Source organism: Xyrauchen texanus, chromosome 15 (genome assembly GCF_025860055.1).
Source record: "Xyrauchen texanus isolate HMW12.3.18 chromosome 15, RBS_HiC_50CHRs, whole genome shotgun sequence".
NCBI lineage: Eukaryota > Metazoa > Chordata > Actinopteri > Cypriniformes > Catostomidae > Xyrauchen > Xyrauchen texanus.
Window position 1 is genome coordinate 391501 of NC_068290.1, and position 19001 is coordinate 410501.

General features: G+C 35.7%; 1 protein-coding gene across 2 annotated transcripts in view; it reads left to right on the top strand.

Annotated features, from left to right (window-relative positions):
* The window catches only part of khdc4 (KH domain containing 4, pre-mRNA splicing factor), a 48219-nt gene that overhangs the window by 12733 nt on the left and 16485 nt on the right, over nt 1-19001 (top strand). For both annotated transcript variants that reach the window (XM_052143818.1, XM_052143817.1), the window contains exons 7-12: nt 527-738; nt 846-906; nt 3050-3107; nt 5564-5775; nt 5937-6080; nt 7571-7680. In XM_052143818.1, coding sequence (XP_051999778.1) covers nt 527-738; nt 846-906; nt 3050-3107; nt 5564-5775; nt 5937-6080; nt 7571-7680 — 797 coding nt within the window. The remainder of the gene's footprint in view (nt 1-526; nt 739-845; nt 907-3049; nt 3108-5563; nt 5776-5936; nt 6081-7570; nt 7681-19001) is intronic.

The window sequence follows — 19001 nt, forward strand, 5'->3', positions numbered from 1 at the left end:
CAGTTGCAAAATAGCACCCTCAACTGACAGCTGTAATGAACAACAGGGCATAAAAATGGCATTAAGCCTCAATAACTCACTGCTATTACAATACTATGAGAATGACACTTTCTGCCTGTCAATCATTTTGCTCAGAGGCCACACCTTTAATTATTCACCATTTATGGTGAGAGAGCCACTGAGAACTATTACAAATCTCCTTTACAAGATTACATATAATGAAACGTGCTATAGAAACTGCTCGAATCATCTGGAATTGTGTGGACATTTTTTTTTCTTTCAAACAATGAGCGAGTAGTTTACTCCAATATTTCACGGTGCTTCATTAGAATATTTATAGCTACGTTTATTGAGCATTTCACCATATTTCTGCTGAGTTCAGCATTCACAGAATGAAAGGCTCAGTGCTGAAACTACTGAAATGCTTCTAATGTGTTCAATGTAAATACAGTCATCTGTTCAACATGTATAAAACAGTCTGTGGACTCCCCATTGAAACCCGAATGTCTCTGTCTGTGTGTTTCAGATGCATTACGTTCAGGATAAGCTGTTTGTGGGTTTGGATCAGGCGGTTCAGGGCTTCTGTGTGAAGGAGCGTGTCGAGGGGCCGAACTGCTCGTACCTGCAACACATTCAGGCAGAAACTGGAGCCAAAGTCTTTCTGAGAGGAAAAGGATCCGGCTGTCTGGAGCCCACGTCTGGACGAGAGGCCTTCGAGCCCATGTACATCTACATCAGGTGTGTGTAAACAACACACAGACACACACAGTCACTACAGGAAAGATTTCACCTGCTTAATGACAAACAATTACTCAGGAGGGTTTATGAGTTTCTCTTTCTTCTAGTCACCCGAAAGCAGAAGGACTTGCTGCGGCAAAAACCCTGTGTGAAAACCTGCTGCAGACTGTGAGTTTATCTGTCTGTCTCTAGTTGCATATAGTGATGTAATGAGGATGTGCGCATTCCTACTAGGACTTATTTAACATTCCACAATGACAAAACATGGTTTATTGCAAAACTCAGGCAGCTTTGTCAGGATGCTTTCAGAAGTAGGGATAAAATCTTGCACAATCAGGCCAGAAACACAAAAGAGAAAACGGATTAGAGTGGCTAAAAGTAGCTACTCTGAGAAGCAGACCCTGCATCAGTGTGGAGAGGCCTGTAAGACGTTACCAACTACAAGACTACAACTACAACTCTGCAGGGAATCAAGAACTGGCTGAAGACCCGAATGTGTTTTACTGTAGATCTGAAAAGCCCAGTCTCACACACCCCACACCTGCTCTGACCTTCACTTCACACAAACACCTCCTGCAACCCCCTCCTGCTACTCAACCTGCTCATAAGATCTGTGAAGATGAGGTGTGCCGGGTCTTCCAGAAACGAAAGCACATGGCCCAGATGGTGTTTCACCCACTTGTCTAAAATCCTGTGCTAACCAGCTGGCCCCCATCTTCACACAGATCTTCAACAGATCACTGGAGCAGTGTGAAGTCCCCTGCTGTTTCAAATGCTCCACCATCATCCCCGTCCCAAAGAAACCCCAAATCACGGGACTTAATGACTACAGACCTGTTGCTCTGACGTCTGTGGTCATGATGTCATTTGAGAGACTGGTGTTGGCCCACCTGAAGGACATCACTGGACCCTTTCTGGATCCACTCCAATTTGCTTATCGAGCAATCAGGTCTGTGGATGATGCAGTCAACATGGGTTTGCGTCACGTCCTGCAACATCTGGACAGACCGGGGACATACGCAAGGATCCTTTTTGTGGACTTCAGTTTGGCTTTCAACACCATCGTTCCAGAAACACTCCAGACTAAACTACACCAGCTCTCTGTTCCCACCTCTATCTGTCAGTGGATCACCAGCTTTCTGACGGACAGGAAGCAGTTAGTGAGACTGGGGAAATTCAGTTCCAGCACCTGTACGATCAGCACTGGTGCCCCCCAGGGATGTGTGCTCTCCCTACTACTCTTCTCCCTCTACACCAATGACTGCAATGCCAAGGACCCCTCTGTCAAGCTCCTGAAGTTTACAGACGACACCACTGTCATCAGCCTCATCCGAGACGATTGTGGACTTTAGGAGGAACACCCCAACATTGACCCCCTCACCATTCTGAACAGTACTGTGCCAGCAGTGGAGTCATTCAGGTTCTTGGGCACTACCATCTCACAGGACCTGAAGTGGGACACCTACATTGACTCCATTGTGAAGTTGAGGAAGTTCAACCTGCCACAGGAGCTGCTGATACAGTTCTACTCAGCAGTCATTGAGTCTGTCCTCTGCACTTCAACTTATTTATTGTGTATTTCTATATATACTTGTTTGCATTTTATTATTCAATTTTTTATGATCTACCTTGTTGTATTGCTTGTGCCGCTGCCATATCACCCTGCAGCTCTTGCCTGGTTGCCCACTAAAGCTAAGCAGGGTTGAGCCTGGCCAGTACCTGGATGGGAGACCTCCTGGGGAAAACCAAGGTTGCTGCTGGAAGAGGTATTAGGGAGGCCAGCAGGGGGTGTTCACCCTATGGTGGGTCTTAATGCCCCAGTATAGTGACGGGGACACTATACTGTAAAAAGGCACCGTCCTTCGGATGGGATGTTAAACCGAGGTCCTGACTCTCGGGGGTCATTAAAAATCCCAGGACACTTTCTTGTAAAGAGTAGGGGTTTAACCCCGGTGTCCTGGCCAAATTCCCCCATTGGCCCCTATCTATCATGGCCTCCTAATAAACTCCATCCCTGAATTGGCTGCATCTCTCTACTCTCTCCTCTCCACCAATAGCTGGTGTGTGGTGGGCGTTCTGGCGCACTATGGCTGCCGTTGCATCATCCAGGTGGATGCTGCACACTGGTGGTGGTTGAGGAGATTCCCCCTATACTATGTAAAGCGCTTTGAGTTTGAGAAAAGCGCTATATAAATTTAAGTTGTTGTTGTTGTTGTGCACAGGAAGCTTCTGTCACCAAGACAAATTCCTTGCATATGTAAGAATACTTGGCAGCTCTTTCTGATTCTAATGTGTGTTTGTTGTCTGGCAGGTTCATGCGGAATATTCTCGTTTCCTGAATCAGATGAGCAGTGTGATGCCTACACAGGGTGAAACACTTAAACACACACACACTAACATTTCCGCACATCTCTTCAACTCTATGGTTGGTCCAAAATGGTGCGTTTATTTTATTGCACTAATAAAACAGTTCAAAAGATGTTCAAAAGAATCACAAAGTGAAATATGATTTCTGTAAGTCATCAAATACAAACGTCTCGTTTATCCTCCGATAACTGCTGCTGTAAGCACCAAATAGTCCAAATGTTATATCTGCTTTTATATTAGGAACTTCTCTAAACAATGAGCCATTTTTACGTGTCTGTGAGATTGCTTGTGTGAATAATCCAGTGTTATATATTAGATTAGAACAAAATATGCCATCCAGAAGAAAAGTGTGCTAAACAAATCATCAGAAATATATGTTATCGACTATAGATGATGACATGATTTATATCGTCACAAAGGGGAGCATCTCAGCTCTCTAATGACCCCTATATTGAGCTTGTAGTCCACTCAGAGGCCGAGATATTCAATGAAATAATGAGGGTGTTGCTTGAACTGAACATTAGACTGAATGTCTATGGACGAGCACATCTGTGAGGGGTAAAATGTGTTAGAGCGCCCCCTACAGTTCACATCTGTGAGGGGTAAAATGTGTTAGAGCGCCCCCTACAGTTCACATCTGTGAGGGGTATAATGCGTTAGAGCGCCCCCTACAGTTCACATCTGTGAGGGGTATAATGCGTTAGAGCGCCCCTACAGTTCACATCTGTGAGGGGTATAATGTGTTAGAGCGCCCCCTACAGTTCACATCTGTGAGGGGTATAATGTGTTAGAGCCCCCTACAGTTCACATCTGTGAGGGGTATAATGCGTTAGAGCGCCCCTACAGTTCACATCTGTGAGGGGTATAATGCGTTAGAGCCCCCTACAGTTCACATCTGTGAGGGGTATAATGCGTTAGAGCGCCCCTACAGTTCACATCTGTGAGGGGTATAATGCGTTAGAGCGCCCCTACAGTTCACATCTGTGAGGGGTATAATGCGTTAGAGCGCCCCTACAGTTCACATCTGTGAGGGGTATAATGCGTTAGAGCGCCCCCTACAGTTCACATCTGTGAGGGGTATAATGCGTTAGAGCGCCCCTACAGTTCACATCTGTGAGGGGTATAATGCGTTAGAGCGCCCCTACAGTTCACATCTGTGAGGGGTATAATGCGTTAGAGCGCCCCTACAGTTCACATCTGTGAGGGGTATAATGCGTTAGAGCGCCCCTACAGTTCACATCTGTGAGGGGTATAATGCGTTAGAGCGCCCCTACAGTTCACATCTGTGAGGGGTAAAATGCGTTAGAGCCCCCTACAGTTCACATCTGTGAGGGGTAAAATGTGTTAGAGCGCCCCTACAGTTCACATCTGTGAGGGGTAAAATGTGTTAGAGCCCCCTACAGTTCACATCTGTGAGGGATATAATGTGTTAGAGCGCCCCTACAGTTCACATCTGTGAGGGGTATAATGTGTTAGAGCGCCCCTACAGTTCACATCTGTGAGGGGTATAATGTGTTAGAGCGCCCCCTACAGTTCACATCTGTGAGGGGTAAAATGTGTTAGAGCGCCCCCTACAGTTCACATCTGTGAGGGGTAAAATGTGTTAGAGCGCCCCCTACAGTTCACATCTGTGAACATTACAACATTTTATAATGTTCAATGGGTTTATTTTGTGAGAGTGACCCCGCTTATTACACGGCTACTTGCCAAATAAATGAACATGAAATATAAATTTGAGTTTAAATCTGTTTATTCACCTATTTTGAGTAGGAAAGATGACTCTCAATACCCTGATGAACAGTATGTTATCACTTAATTCACAAATTAGATGACCAATTAGAATGGATTATTCCAGAGGGCAGTGTAATAAAGGAAAACACCGGCATTTAAAGGTGCTGTAAGCGATTTTAACCACTCTACTTCCACGAGACTGAGCTGTTGGATTAGCCACGCCCCCTCGTTCCAAAACCCGCCCTCCAAAGATACCAAATACGCTTTACTGAAACAGACACGAGCAGAAACAGTTCTTCAAATCAAAAGCAGCAAAACAGCGCCCTCTACTGGCAATTGTTATGAACAACATGGCATAAAAATGTAATTAAGCCTCAATAATTCTCTGATACTTTAATACTATGAGAACGGGCAAAATGATTGACAGGCAGAAAGCGTCAGAGACCACAGACTGTTTCTCAGAGAGCAATAATATCAACAGCTCAACATCGAAATGTGTTTCATACAAACGGCCCAAATGTTCATATCTTAGTGTTTCGGTTTGCTCTGCTGTTCAAATATTAACCCCTGGTATGATAAGTTACATTGGAATGATATTTATATATGTGTGTGTGTGTGTGTGTGTGTGTGTGTGTGTGTGTGTGTGTGTGTGTGTGTGTGTGTGTGTGTGTGTGTGTGTCGTTTTCGCAGTGATGATTCAAACTCATAAAACGTTCTTTCTCGACAGGTTTTATTCAGCCCCCTCCTGTGAACGGACTGCCCCCCCAGCCCCCATATTACCCTTCTGCAGGCTTTCAGCCCACTTACCCCGCACCTTTGCCCCCCCCCCAGCCCGTCCCACTTCCGTATTCAGTGCCACCTGCAGTGCCCATCCCTGTGCCACCTCCAAATGCCCAGTACCCCATCACACCTGCTCCAGCAGCAATTATACCAGCACAGGTCAGCACCAGGACACACACACACACACACACACACACACACACACACACACACACACACACACACACACACACCTGTTCATCACATTCTCTTCACAAGTTCATTCTCTCTCTCTCTCTCTCTCTCTCTCTCTCTCTCTCTCTCTCTCTCTCTCTCTCTAGACTCTTCTACCCTCTCTGTTCCCTACCGCTGCACAGGCTCCGTCCAAAGCCACGCCCCCCGTGGCCCCACCCAATCCTCCACAGAAGCGGCGCTTCACTGAGGAGGTGCCCGACGAGACGGACAGCGGACTTCTGGGATACCAGGTGAGCTCTCACACACACGACGTGACACTAATGACTGTCTGGTTTTACTCGCAGAGATGGGCGTCTGATAACACGGTCCTGTCTCCATGACCTGTCAGTCATGCAGGCGTTTGTGCGGCACCAGGGGTCAGTGATGAGTCGTCATGAGGACCTGAGAGAGCTTGACTCTGTTGTTTGTAATGAAGTGTTGAAGTAATACACATTTACGTCCATATTGTTAGTTACTGTAGGTTATTGCGTAACCGCACCAGAGCCTTTCTACCATGAGAGCCTACGAGAGAAGCATAAAATAGCATAACGAGGGTGGAACTGTCATAACACGCTAGTTGACCGTTCTCCTGTGATAGAGCCGCGGAGGTTAACACAGAATGAGACGTTTGTGTCTGCGAGCGTGTTTCATGCGGAGTTCAAAGCGGCGCTGGACACTAGTGTTGCCGCTCTGTTGAACGCAGCTTCACAATTGCTGTAATAAAGCGGATCGTCACAGTCGGCAGATTAATATTGTGGAGGATGAGCGTTGAAGAGATTTAATGCACATTGTAATGAATATGCAACATATGTACAGACTAGTTCTTTCAGTTAGTCAAACTCCCACTTTATGAAACGTTTCATGTTACTTGAATTGGTGATATTTTAGTGCATTTCTATCTTTATACTGTGGAAGGTTTTGTTTGGATAATGTTCATAAAACATTATATTGTTACGTATTGTTTTGTTTTCGTTCCTAAGATGGGAATAAATACATTCTGACAAGAAAATATTTATACAACGTATTGGGTCAAATTTCAGCACTTTCAAAATCTGCGATTAATCTCGATTAACTACAAAAAAGAAAATGTCATCGATTGACATCACAATTTTATTATTTTATTTTGGCAGTTTTTTTAATATTTTTATTTTGACTTAAAAAAAAAAAAAAAGTTTAGAAGCTCTTCTTTATAATGCGTGTGACATTATGGCCAAAACTGAACAAGTGCTTTAAAATCTGCAGGTAAATCAGAACTGTTACATTTTTAGCCACGATTTTGCTTATAAAATTACAAAACTCTCACAAATCATTATTTAGAGTCTGTGATTATCTTTCAATCGAGTCCACACACAAGATAATCAGATGTATAGATCATTAGATAATCCACATGAAGCACAATGTTACATATGACCACCAGGAGATGGCGCCAAATACACGACACAGACTCAATGATGACTCAAATGACACAGAATGAAACTCATTCTGTGAAATCTCATGACTAAAATCATGTCTGCATGCTATGCAAACCTTTAGTCATTGTTGTGTTTGCATGTGTTTGGATGTTTGGCAGTATTTAATTTAATTTATTTTTTTACTTAAATTGTGAAGGTGCCTAATAGGTGTTGTTGTTTCCTCTTTTTTATTTATTTATTTATTTTTTTTTATATACAATTTTGTCAGATTGAAGCTGTGAGTGTAAATGAGGGTGTGTGTTAATGCTGTTGTGTTTTTCTGCTCATAGCATGGACCCATTCATATGACTAATTTAGGTGCAGGCATGTCTGTGGGCAGCTCGGAGATGTCAGGACCCCCGTCTGCTGGTTGCTCTGTGCCTGTGAGAGAGAGGGACAGGTCAGTCAGTTTAACACACGAACACTACTGTGTGATGAGAAACTAGTGCAACATGAGTTTTGATATTTTGCGATGAAATCTCATAATTCTAGTATTCTTGTGTAAGAGCTGTAGAAGTACAATTCGATGTTCTGCTAAATGTTGTAGTGCATTAAAACTGAATATGCAGCAAATATAATAAATACACACCAAAATAGCATTTACTTAAGAAGTAGAAAACATGATCGAAATAGTAAAGAATCAAGTAAACTTTTAAAGGTTAATGAAGTTGAAATAGTAGATCTACCAGTTCAGTAATGACGGGGATACAATATGTTTTATTAACCCTTTAAGCACATATGTGTCCGCGAGAATAAAATAATAATCATCAATATATGAATATCTACAGTCTTGACCAACACAGAACAGGTGTCGTTTTAAAGTTTAGAAGCTCTTCTTTATAATGCATGTGACATTATGACCAAAACTGAACAAGTGCTTTAAAATCTGCTGATAAATCAGAACTGTTACATTTTTAGCCATGATTTCTCTTATAAATTAATGAAATATAAACGGAACATAACAAGTAACATATGATTATTTCGAGTCTGTGATTATCTTTCAATCGAGTCCACACACAAGATAATCAGATGTATAGATCATTAGATAATCCACATGAAGCACAATGTTACATATGACCACCAGGAGATGGCGCCAAATACACGACACAGACTCAATGATGACTCAAATGACACAGAATGAAACTCATTCTGTGAAATCTCATGACTAAAATCATGTCTGCATGCTATGCAAACCTTTAGTCATTGTTGTGTTTGCATGTGTAATTAGTATAAACGCACTAAACACTATAAACGCACTAAACACTATAAACACACTATAAACACTATAAACGCACTAAACACTATAAACACACTAAACACTATAAACGCACTAAACACTATAAACACTATAAACACACTAAACACTATAAACACACTATAAACACTATAAACACACTAAACACTATAAACACACTATAAACACTATAAACGCACTAAACACTATAAACGCACTAAACACTATAAACGCACTAAACACTATAAAGGCACTAAACACTATAAACACTATAAACGCACTAAACACTATAAACACACTAAACACTATAAACACACTAAACACTGTAAACACACTATAAACACTATAAACACTATAAACACACTAAACACTATAAACACACTATAAACACTATAAACGCACTAAACACTATAAACACACTATAAACACTATAAACGCACTAAACACTATAAACACTATAAACACACTAAACACTATAAACACACTATAAACACTATAAACGCACTAAACACTATAAACACACTATAAACACTATAAACGCACTAAACACTATAAACACTATAAACGCACTAAACACTATAAACGCACTAAACACTATAAACGCACTAAACACTGTAAACGCACTAAACACTATAAACACTATAAACGCACTAAACACTATAAACGCACTAAACACTATAAACGCACTAAACACTATAAACGCACTAAACACTATAAACGCACTATAAACACTATAAACACACTAAACACTATAAACGCACTAAACACTATAAACGCACTAAACACTATAAACGCACTAAACACTATAAACACACAAAACACTATAAACGCACTAAACACTATAAACACTATAAACGCACTAAACACTATAAACACACGAAACACTATAAACACTATAAACGCACTAAACACTATAAACACACTAAACACTATAAACACACTAAACACTATAAACACTATAAACACACTAAACACTATAAACACACTAAACACTATAAACACTATAAACACACTAAACACTATAAACGCACTAAACACTATAAACACACTAAACACTATAAACGCACTAAACACTATAAACGCACTAAACACTATAAACACACTAAACACTATAAACACTATAAACACACTAAACACTATAAACGCACTAAACACTATAAACACACTAAACACTATAAACACACTAAACACTATAAACACACTAAACACTATAAACGCACTAAACACTATAAACACACTAAACACTATAAACACACTAAACACTATAAACGCACTAAACACTATAAACACACTAAACACTATAAACACTATAAACGCACTAAACACTATAAACACTATAAACGCACTAAACACTATAAACACACTAAACACTATAAACGCACTAAACACTATAAACGCACTAAACACTATAAACACACTAAACACTATAAACACTATAAACACACTAAACACTATAAACGCACTAAACACTATAAACACACTAAACACTATAAACGCACTAAACACTATAAACGCACTAAACACTATAAACACACTAAACACTATAAACACTATAAACGCACTAAACACTATAAACGCACTAAACACTATAAACACACTAAACACTATAAACACACTAAACACTATAAACACTATAAACGCACTAAACACTATAAACACACTAAACACTATAAACGCACTAAACACTATAAACACACTAAACACTATAAACACTATAAACACACTAAACACTATAAACGCACTAAACACTATAAACACACTAAACACTATAAACACTATAAACGCACTAAACACTATAAACACACTAAACACTATAAACACTATAAACACACTAAACACTATAAACACTATAAACGCACTAAACACTATAAACACACTAAACACTATAAACGCACTAAACACTATAAACGCACTAAACACTATAAACGCACTAAACACTAAACGCACTAAACACTATAAACACACTAAACACTATAAACACACTAAACACTATAAACACACTAAACACTATAAACGCACTAAACACTATAAACACACTAAACACTATAAACACTATAAACACACTAAACACTATAAACGCACTAAACACTATAAAGACACTAAACACTATAAACGCACTAAACACTATAAACACACTAAACACTATAAACGCACTAAACACTATAAACGCACTAAACACTATAAACACACTAAACACTATAAACACTATAAACACACTAAACACTATAAACGCACTAAACACTATAAACACTATAAACACACTAAACACTATAAACACTATAAACACACTAAACACTATAAACGCACTAAACACTATAAACGCACTAAACACTATAAACACTATAAACACACTAAACACTATAAACACACTAAACACTATAAACACACTAAACACTATAAACACTATAAACACACTAAACACTATAAACGCACTAAACACTATAAACGCACTAAACACTATAAACACTATAAACACACTAAACACTATAAACACACTAAACACTATAAACGCACTAAACACTATAAACACACTAAACACTATAAACACTATAAACACACTAAACACTATAAACGCACTAAACACTATAAACACTATAAACACACTAAACACTATAAACACACTAAACACTATAAACACACTAAACACTATAAACACTATAAACGCACTAAACACTATAAACGCACTAAACACTATAAACACTATAAACACACTAAACACTATAAACACACTAAACACTATAAACGCACTAAACACTATAAACACTATAAACACTATAAACACACTAAACACTATAAACACACTAAACACTATAAACACACTAAACACACTAAACACTATAAACGCACTAAACACTATAAACGCACTAAACACTATAAACACTATAAACACACTAAACACTATAAACGCACTAAACACTATAAACGCACTAAACACTATAAACACACTAAACACTATAAACACTATAAACACACTAAACACTATAAACACACTAAACACTATAAACACACTAAACACACTAAACACTATAAACACACTAAACACTATAAACACACTAAACACTATAAACACACTAAACACTATAAACACACTAAACACTATAAACACACTAAACACTATAAACACTATAAACACACTAAACACTATAAACACACTAAACACTATAAACACACTAAACACTATAAACACACTAAACACTATAAACACACTAAACACTATAAACACTATAAACACACTAAACACTATAAACACACTAAACACTATAAACACACTAAACACACTAAACACTATAAACACACTAAACACTATAAACGCACTAAACACTATAAACGCACTAAACACTATAAACACTATAAACGCACTAAACACTATAAACGCACTAAACACTATAAACGCACTAAACACTATAAACACACTAAACACTATAAACACTATAAACGCACTAAACACTATAAACGCACTAAACACTATAAACACTATAAACACACTAAACACTATAAACGCACTAAACACTATAAACACACTAAACACTATAAACGCACTAAACACTATAAACGCACTAAACACTATAAACACACTAAACACTATAAACACTATAAACGCACTAAACACTATAAACACTATAAACGCACTAAACACTATAAACGCACTAAACACTATAAACGCACTAAACACTATAAACGCACTAAACACACTAAACACTATAAACACACTAAACACTATAAACGCACTAAACACAATAAACGCACTAAACACTATAAACACACTAAACACTATAAACACACAAAACACTATAAACGCACTAAACACTATAAACACACTAAACACTATAAACGCACTAAACACAATAAACGCACTAAACACTATAAACACACTAAACATTTGGAGATGTTTTTGGACACTGATCAATTGTAATGTTGGAACTTTTGATTGATTTGGAGTATCAACACAAAACACGTTAAACACAAAACACGTTAAACACACTAAACGCGTTAAACACACTAAACACTATAAACACTATAAACGCACTAAACACTATAAACGCACTAAACACTATAAACACACTAAACACTATAAACACACTAAACACTATAAACACACTAAACACTATAAACACTATAAAGACACTAAACACACTAAACACTATAAACACACTAAACACTATAAAGACACTAAACACTATAAACGCACTAAACACTATAAACGCACTAAACACTATAAACGCACTAAACACTATAAACGCACTAAACACACTAAACACTATAAACACACTAAACACTATAAACACACTAAACACTATAAACACACAAAACATTTGGAGATGTTTTTGGACACTGATCAATTATATTTGTAATGTTGGAACTTTTGATTGATTTGGAGTATCAACACAACACGTTAAACACACTAAACGCGTTGAACACACAAAACACGTTGAACACACAAAACACGTTAAACACACTAAACACATTAAACACTATAAACGCACTAAACACTATAAACACACTAAACACTATAAACACACTAAACACGTTAAACACATTAAACACTATAAACACACAAAACACGTTAAACACACTAAACGCGTTAAACACTAAACACACTAAACACGTTAAACACATTAAACACTATAAACACGTTAAACACATTAAACACTATAAACACGTTAAACACGTTAAACACTATAAACACACTAAACACTATAAACACACTAAACACTATAAACACACTAAACACTATAAACACACTAAACACTATAAACACACTAAACAGTATCAACACTATAAACGCACTAAACGCACTAAACACTATAAACACACTAAACACTATAAACACACTAAACATTTGGAGATGTTTTTGGACACTGATCAATTATATTTGTAATGTTGGAACTTTTGATTGATTTGGAGTATCAACACCACACTTTAAACACACTAAACGCGTTAAACACGTTAAACACTATAAACACTATAAAGACACTAAATGCGTTAAACACTATAAACACTATAAACACACTAAACACTATAAACACTATAAAGACACTAAACACTATAAACACACTAAATGCGTTAAACACTAAACACACTAAACACGTTAAACACATTAAACACTATAAACACGTTAAACACATTAAACACTATAAACACGTTAAACACGTTAAACACTATAAACACACTAAACACTATAAACACACTAAACACTATAAACACACTAAACACTATAAACACACTAAACAGTATCAACACTATAAACGCACTAAACGCACTAAACACTATAAACGCACTAAACACTATAAACACACTAAACATTTGGAGATGTTTTTGGACACTGATCAATTATATTTGTAATGTTGGAACTTTTGATTGATTTGGAGTATCAACACCACACTTTAAACACACTAAACGCGTTAAACACGTTAAACACTATAAACACTATAAAGACACTAAATGCGTTAAACACTATAAACACTATAAACACACTAAACACTATAAACACTATAAAGACACTAAACACTATAAACACACTAAATGCGTTAAACACTATAAACACACTAAATGCGTTAAACACTATAAACACTATAAACACACTAAACACTATAAACACTATAAAGACACTAAACACTATAAACACACTAAATGCGTTAAACACTATAAACACACTAAATGCGTTAAACACTATAAACACTATAAACACACTAAACACTATAAACACTATAAAGACACTAAACACTATAAACACACTAAATGCGTTAAACACTATAAACACTATAAACACACTAAACACTATAAAGACACTAAACACTATAAACACACTAAACGCGTTAAACACGTTAAACACTATAAACACTATAAAGACACTAAACACTATAAACACACTAAATGCGTTAAACACGTTAAACACTATAAACACTATAAAGACACTAAACACTATAAACACACTAAACACTATAAAGACACTAAACACTATAAACACACTAAACACGTTAAACACATTAAACACACTAAACACTATAAACACACTAAACGCGTTAAACACTATAAAGACACTAAACACTATAAAGACACTAAACACTATAAACACACTAAACGCGTTAAACACGTTAAAGACACTAAACACTATAAACACTATAAACACACTAAACACTATAAACACACTAAACGCGTTAAACACACTAAATGCGTTAAACACTATAAACACTATAAAGACACTAAACACGTTAAACACACTAAACACGTTAAACGCACTAAACACTATAAACACTAAACACTATAAACACACTAAACACTATAAACACACTAAACGCGTTAAACACACTAAACGCGTTAAACACACTAAACGCGTTAAACACACTAAACGCGTTAAACATGTTAAACACGTTAAACACTATAAAGACACTAAACACTATAAACACTATAAACACTAAACACTAAACACACTAAACACGTTAAACACATTAAACACGTTAAACACATTAAACACGTTAAACACACTAAACACTAAACACACTAAACACTATAAACACACTAAACACTATAAACACACTAAACGCGTTAAACACACTAAACGCGTTAAACATGTTAAACACATTAAACACTATAAAGACACTAAACACTATAAACACTAAACACTATAAACACTATAAACACACTAAACACGTTAAACACACTAAACACTATAAAGACACTAAACACACTAAACACGTTAAACACATTAAACACTATAAAGACACTAAACACACTAAACACTATAAACACACTAAACACTATAAACACACTAAACACTATAAACACACTAAACACTATAAACACACTAAACGCGTTAAACACACTAAACGCGTTAAACATGTTAAACACGTTAAACACTATAAAGACACTAAACACTATAAACACTAAACACACTAAACACTATAAACACACTAAACACTATAAACACACTAAACACTATAAACACACTAAACGCGTTAAACACACTAAACGCGTTAAACACACTAAACGCGTTAAACATGTTAAACACGTTAAACACTATAAAGACACTAAACACTATAAACACTATAAACACTAAACACTATAAACACTAAACACACTAAACACTATAAACACACTAAACACGTTAAACACATTAAACACGTTAAACACACTAAACACTAAACACACTAAACACTATAAACACACTAAACACTATAAACACACTAAACGCGTTAAACACACTAAACGCGTTAAACATGTTAAACACATTAAACACTATAAACACTAAACACTATAAACACTAAACACTATAAACACACTAAACACGTTAAACACACTAAACACTATAAAGACACTAAACACACTAAACACGTTAAACACATTAAACACTATAAAGACACTAAACACTATAAACACTATAAAGACACTAAACACTATAAACACTAAACACTATAAACACTAAACACTATAAACACACTGAACACTATAAACACACTGAACACTATAAACACACAAAACACGTTAAACACACTAAACGCGTTAAACACACTAAACGCGTTAAACACGTTAAACACATTAAACACTATAAAGACACTAAACACTATAAACACACTAAACACGTTAAACACATTAAACACTATAAAGACACTAAACACTATAAACACTAAACACTATAAACACACTGAACACTATAAACACACAAAACATGTTAAACACACTAAACGCGTTAAACACACTAAACACTATAAAGACACTAAACACTATAAACACTATAAACACTATAAACACTAAACACTATAAACACACTAAACACTATAAACACACTAAACACTAAAGACACTAAACACTATAAACGCACTAAACACTACAAAAACTATAAACACACTAAACACTATAAACACACTAAACACTATAAACGCACTAAACACTATAAAGACACTAAACACTATAAAGACACTAAACACACTAAACACTATAAACGCACTAAACACTATAAACACACTAAACACTATAAAGACACTAAACACTATAGACACTATAAACACACTAAACACTATAAACACACTAAACACTATAAAGACACTAAACACTATAGACACTAAACACTATAGACACTATAAACACACTAAACACTATAAACACACTAAACACTATAAAGACACTAAACACTATAAAGACACTAAACACTATAGACACTATAAACACACTAAACACTATAAACACACTAAACACTATAAAGACACTAAACACTATAGACACTATAAACACACTAAACACTATAAACACACTAAACACTATAAAGACACTAAACACTATAGACACTATAAACGCACTAAACACTATAAACACACTAAACACTATAAAGACACTAAACACTATAGACACTATAAACACACTAAACACTATAAACGCACTAAACACTACAAAAACTATAAACACACTAAACACACTAAACACTATAAACGCACTAAACACTATAAACACACTAAACACTATAAAGACACTAAACACTATAGACACTAAACACACTAAACACTATAAACGCACTAAACACTACAAAAACTATAAACACACTAAACACTATAAACACACTAAACACTATAAACACACTAAACACTATAAACACACTAAACACTATAAACACACTAAACACTATAAACACACTAAACACACTAAACACTATAAACGCACTAAACACTACAAAAACTATAAACACACTAAACACTATAAACACACTAAACACTATAAAGACACTAAACACTATAAACACACTAAACACTATAAAGACACTAAACACTATAAAGACACTAAACACACTAAACACTATAAACGCACTAAACACTACAAAAACTATAAACACACTAAACACTATAAAGACACTAAACACTATAAAGACACTAAACACTATAAAGACACTAAACACTATAAAGACACTAAACACACTAAACACTATAAACACACTAAACACTATAAACGCACTAAACACTATAAACACACTAAACACTATAAACGCACTAAACACTATAAACACACTATAAACACACTAAACACTATAAACACTATAAACACACTAAACACTATAAACACTAAACACTATAAACACACTGAACACTATAAACACACAAAACACGTTAAACACATTAAACACTATAAAGACACTAAACACTATAAACACACTAAACACGTTAAACACATTAAACACTATAAAGACACTAAACACTATAAACACTAAACACTATAAACACACTGAACACTATAAACACACAAAACATGTTAAACACACTAAACGCGTTAAACACACTAAACACTATAAAGACACTAAACACTATAAACACTATAAACACTATAAACACTAAACACTATAAACGCACTAAACACTACAAAAACTATAAACACACTAAACACTATAAACACACTAAACACTATAAACGCACTAAACACTATAAAGACACTAAACACTATAAAGACACTAAACACACTAAACACTATAAACGCACTAAACACTATAAACACACTAAACACTATAAAGACACTAAACACTATAGACACTATAAACACACTAAACACTATAAACACACTAAACACTATAAAGACACTAAACACTATAGACACTAAACACTATAGACACTATAAACACACTAAACACTATAAACACACTAAACACTATAAAGACACTAAACACTATAAAGACACTAAACACTATAGACACTATAAACACACTAAACACTATAAACACACTAAACACTATAAAGACACTAAACACTATAGACACTATAAACACACTAAACACTATAAACACACTAAACACTATAAAGACACTAAACACTATAGACACTATAAACGCACTAAACACTATAAACACACTAAACACTATAAAGACACTAAACACTATAGACACTATAAACACACTAAACACTATAAACGCACTAAACACTACAAAAACTATAAACACACTAAACACACTAAACACTATAAACGCACTAAACACTATAAACACACTAAACACTATAAAGACACTAAACACTATAGACACTAAACACACTAAACACTATAAACGCACTAAACACTACAAAAACTATAAACACACTAAACACTATAAACACACTAAACACTATAAACACACTAAACACTATAAACACACTAAACACTATAAACACACTAAACACTATAAACACACTAAACACACTAAACACTATAAACGCACTAAACACTACAAAAACTATAAACACACTAAACACTATAAACACACTAAACACTATAAAGACACTAAACACTATAAACACACTAAACACTATAAAGACACTAAACACTATAAAGACACTAAACACACTAAACACTATAAACGCACTAAACACTACAAAAACTATAAACACACTAAACACTATAAAGACACTAAACACTATAAAGACACTAAACACTATAAAGACACTAAACACTATAAAGACACTAAACACACTAAACACTATAAACACACTAAACACTATAAACGCACTAAACACTATAAACACACTAAACACTATAAACGC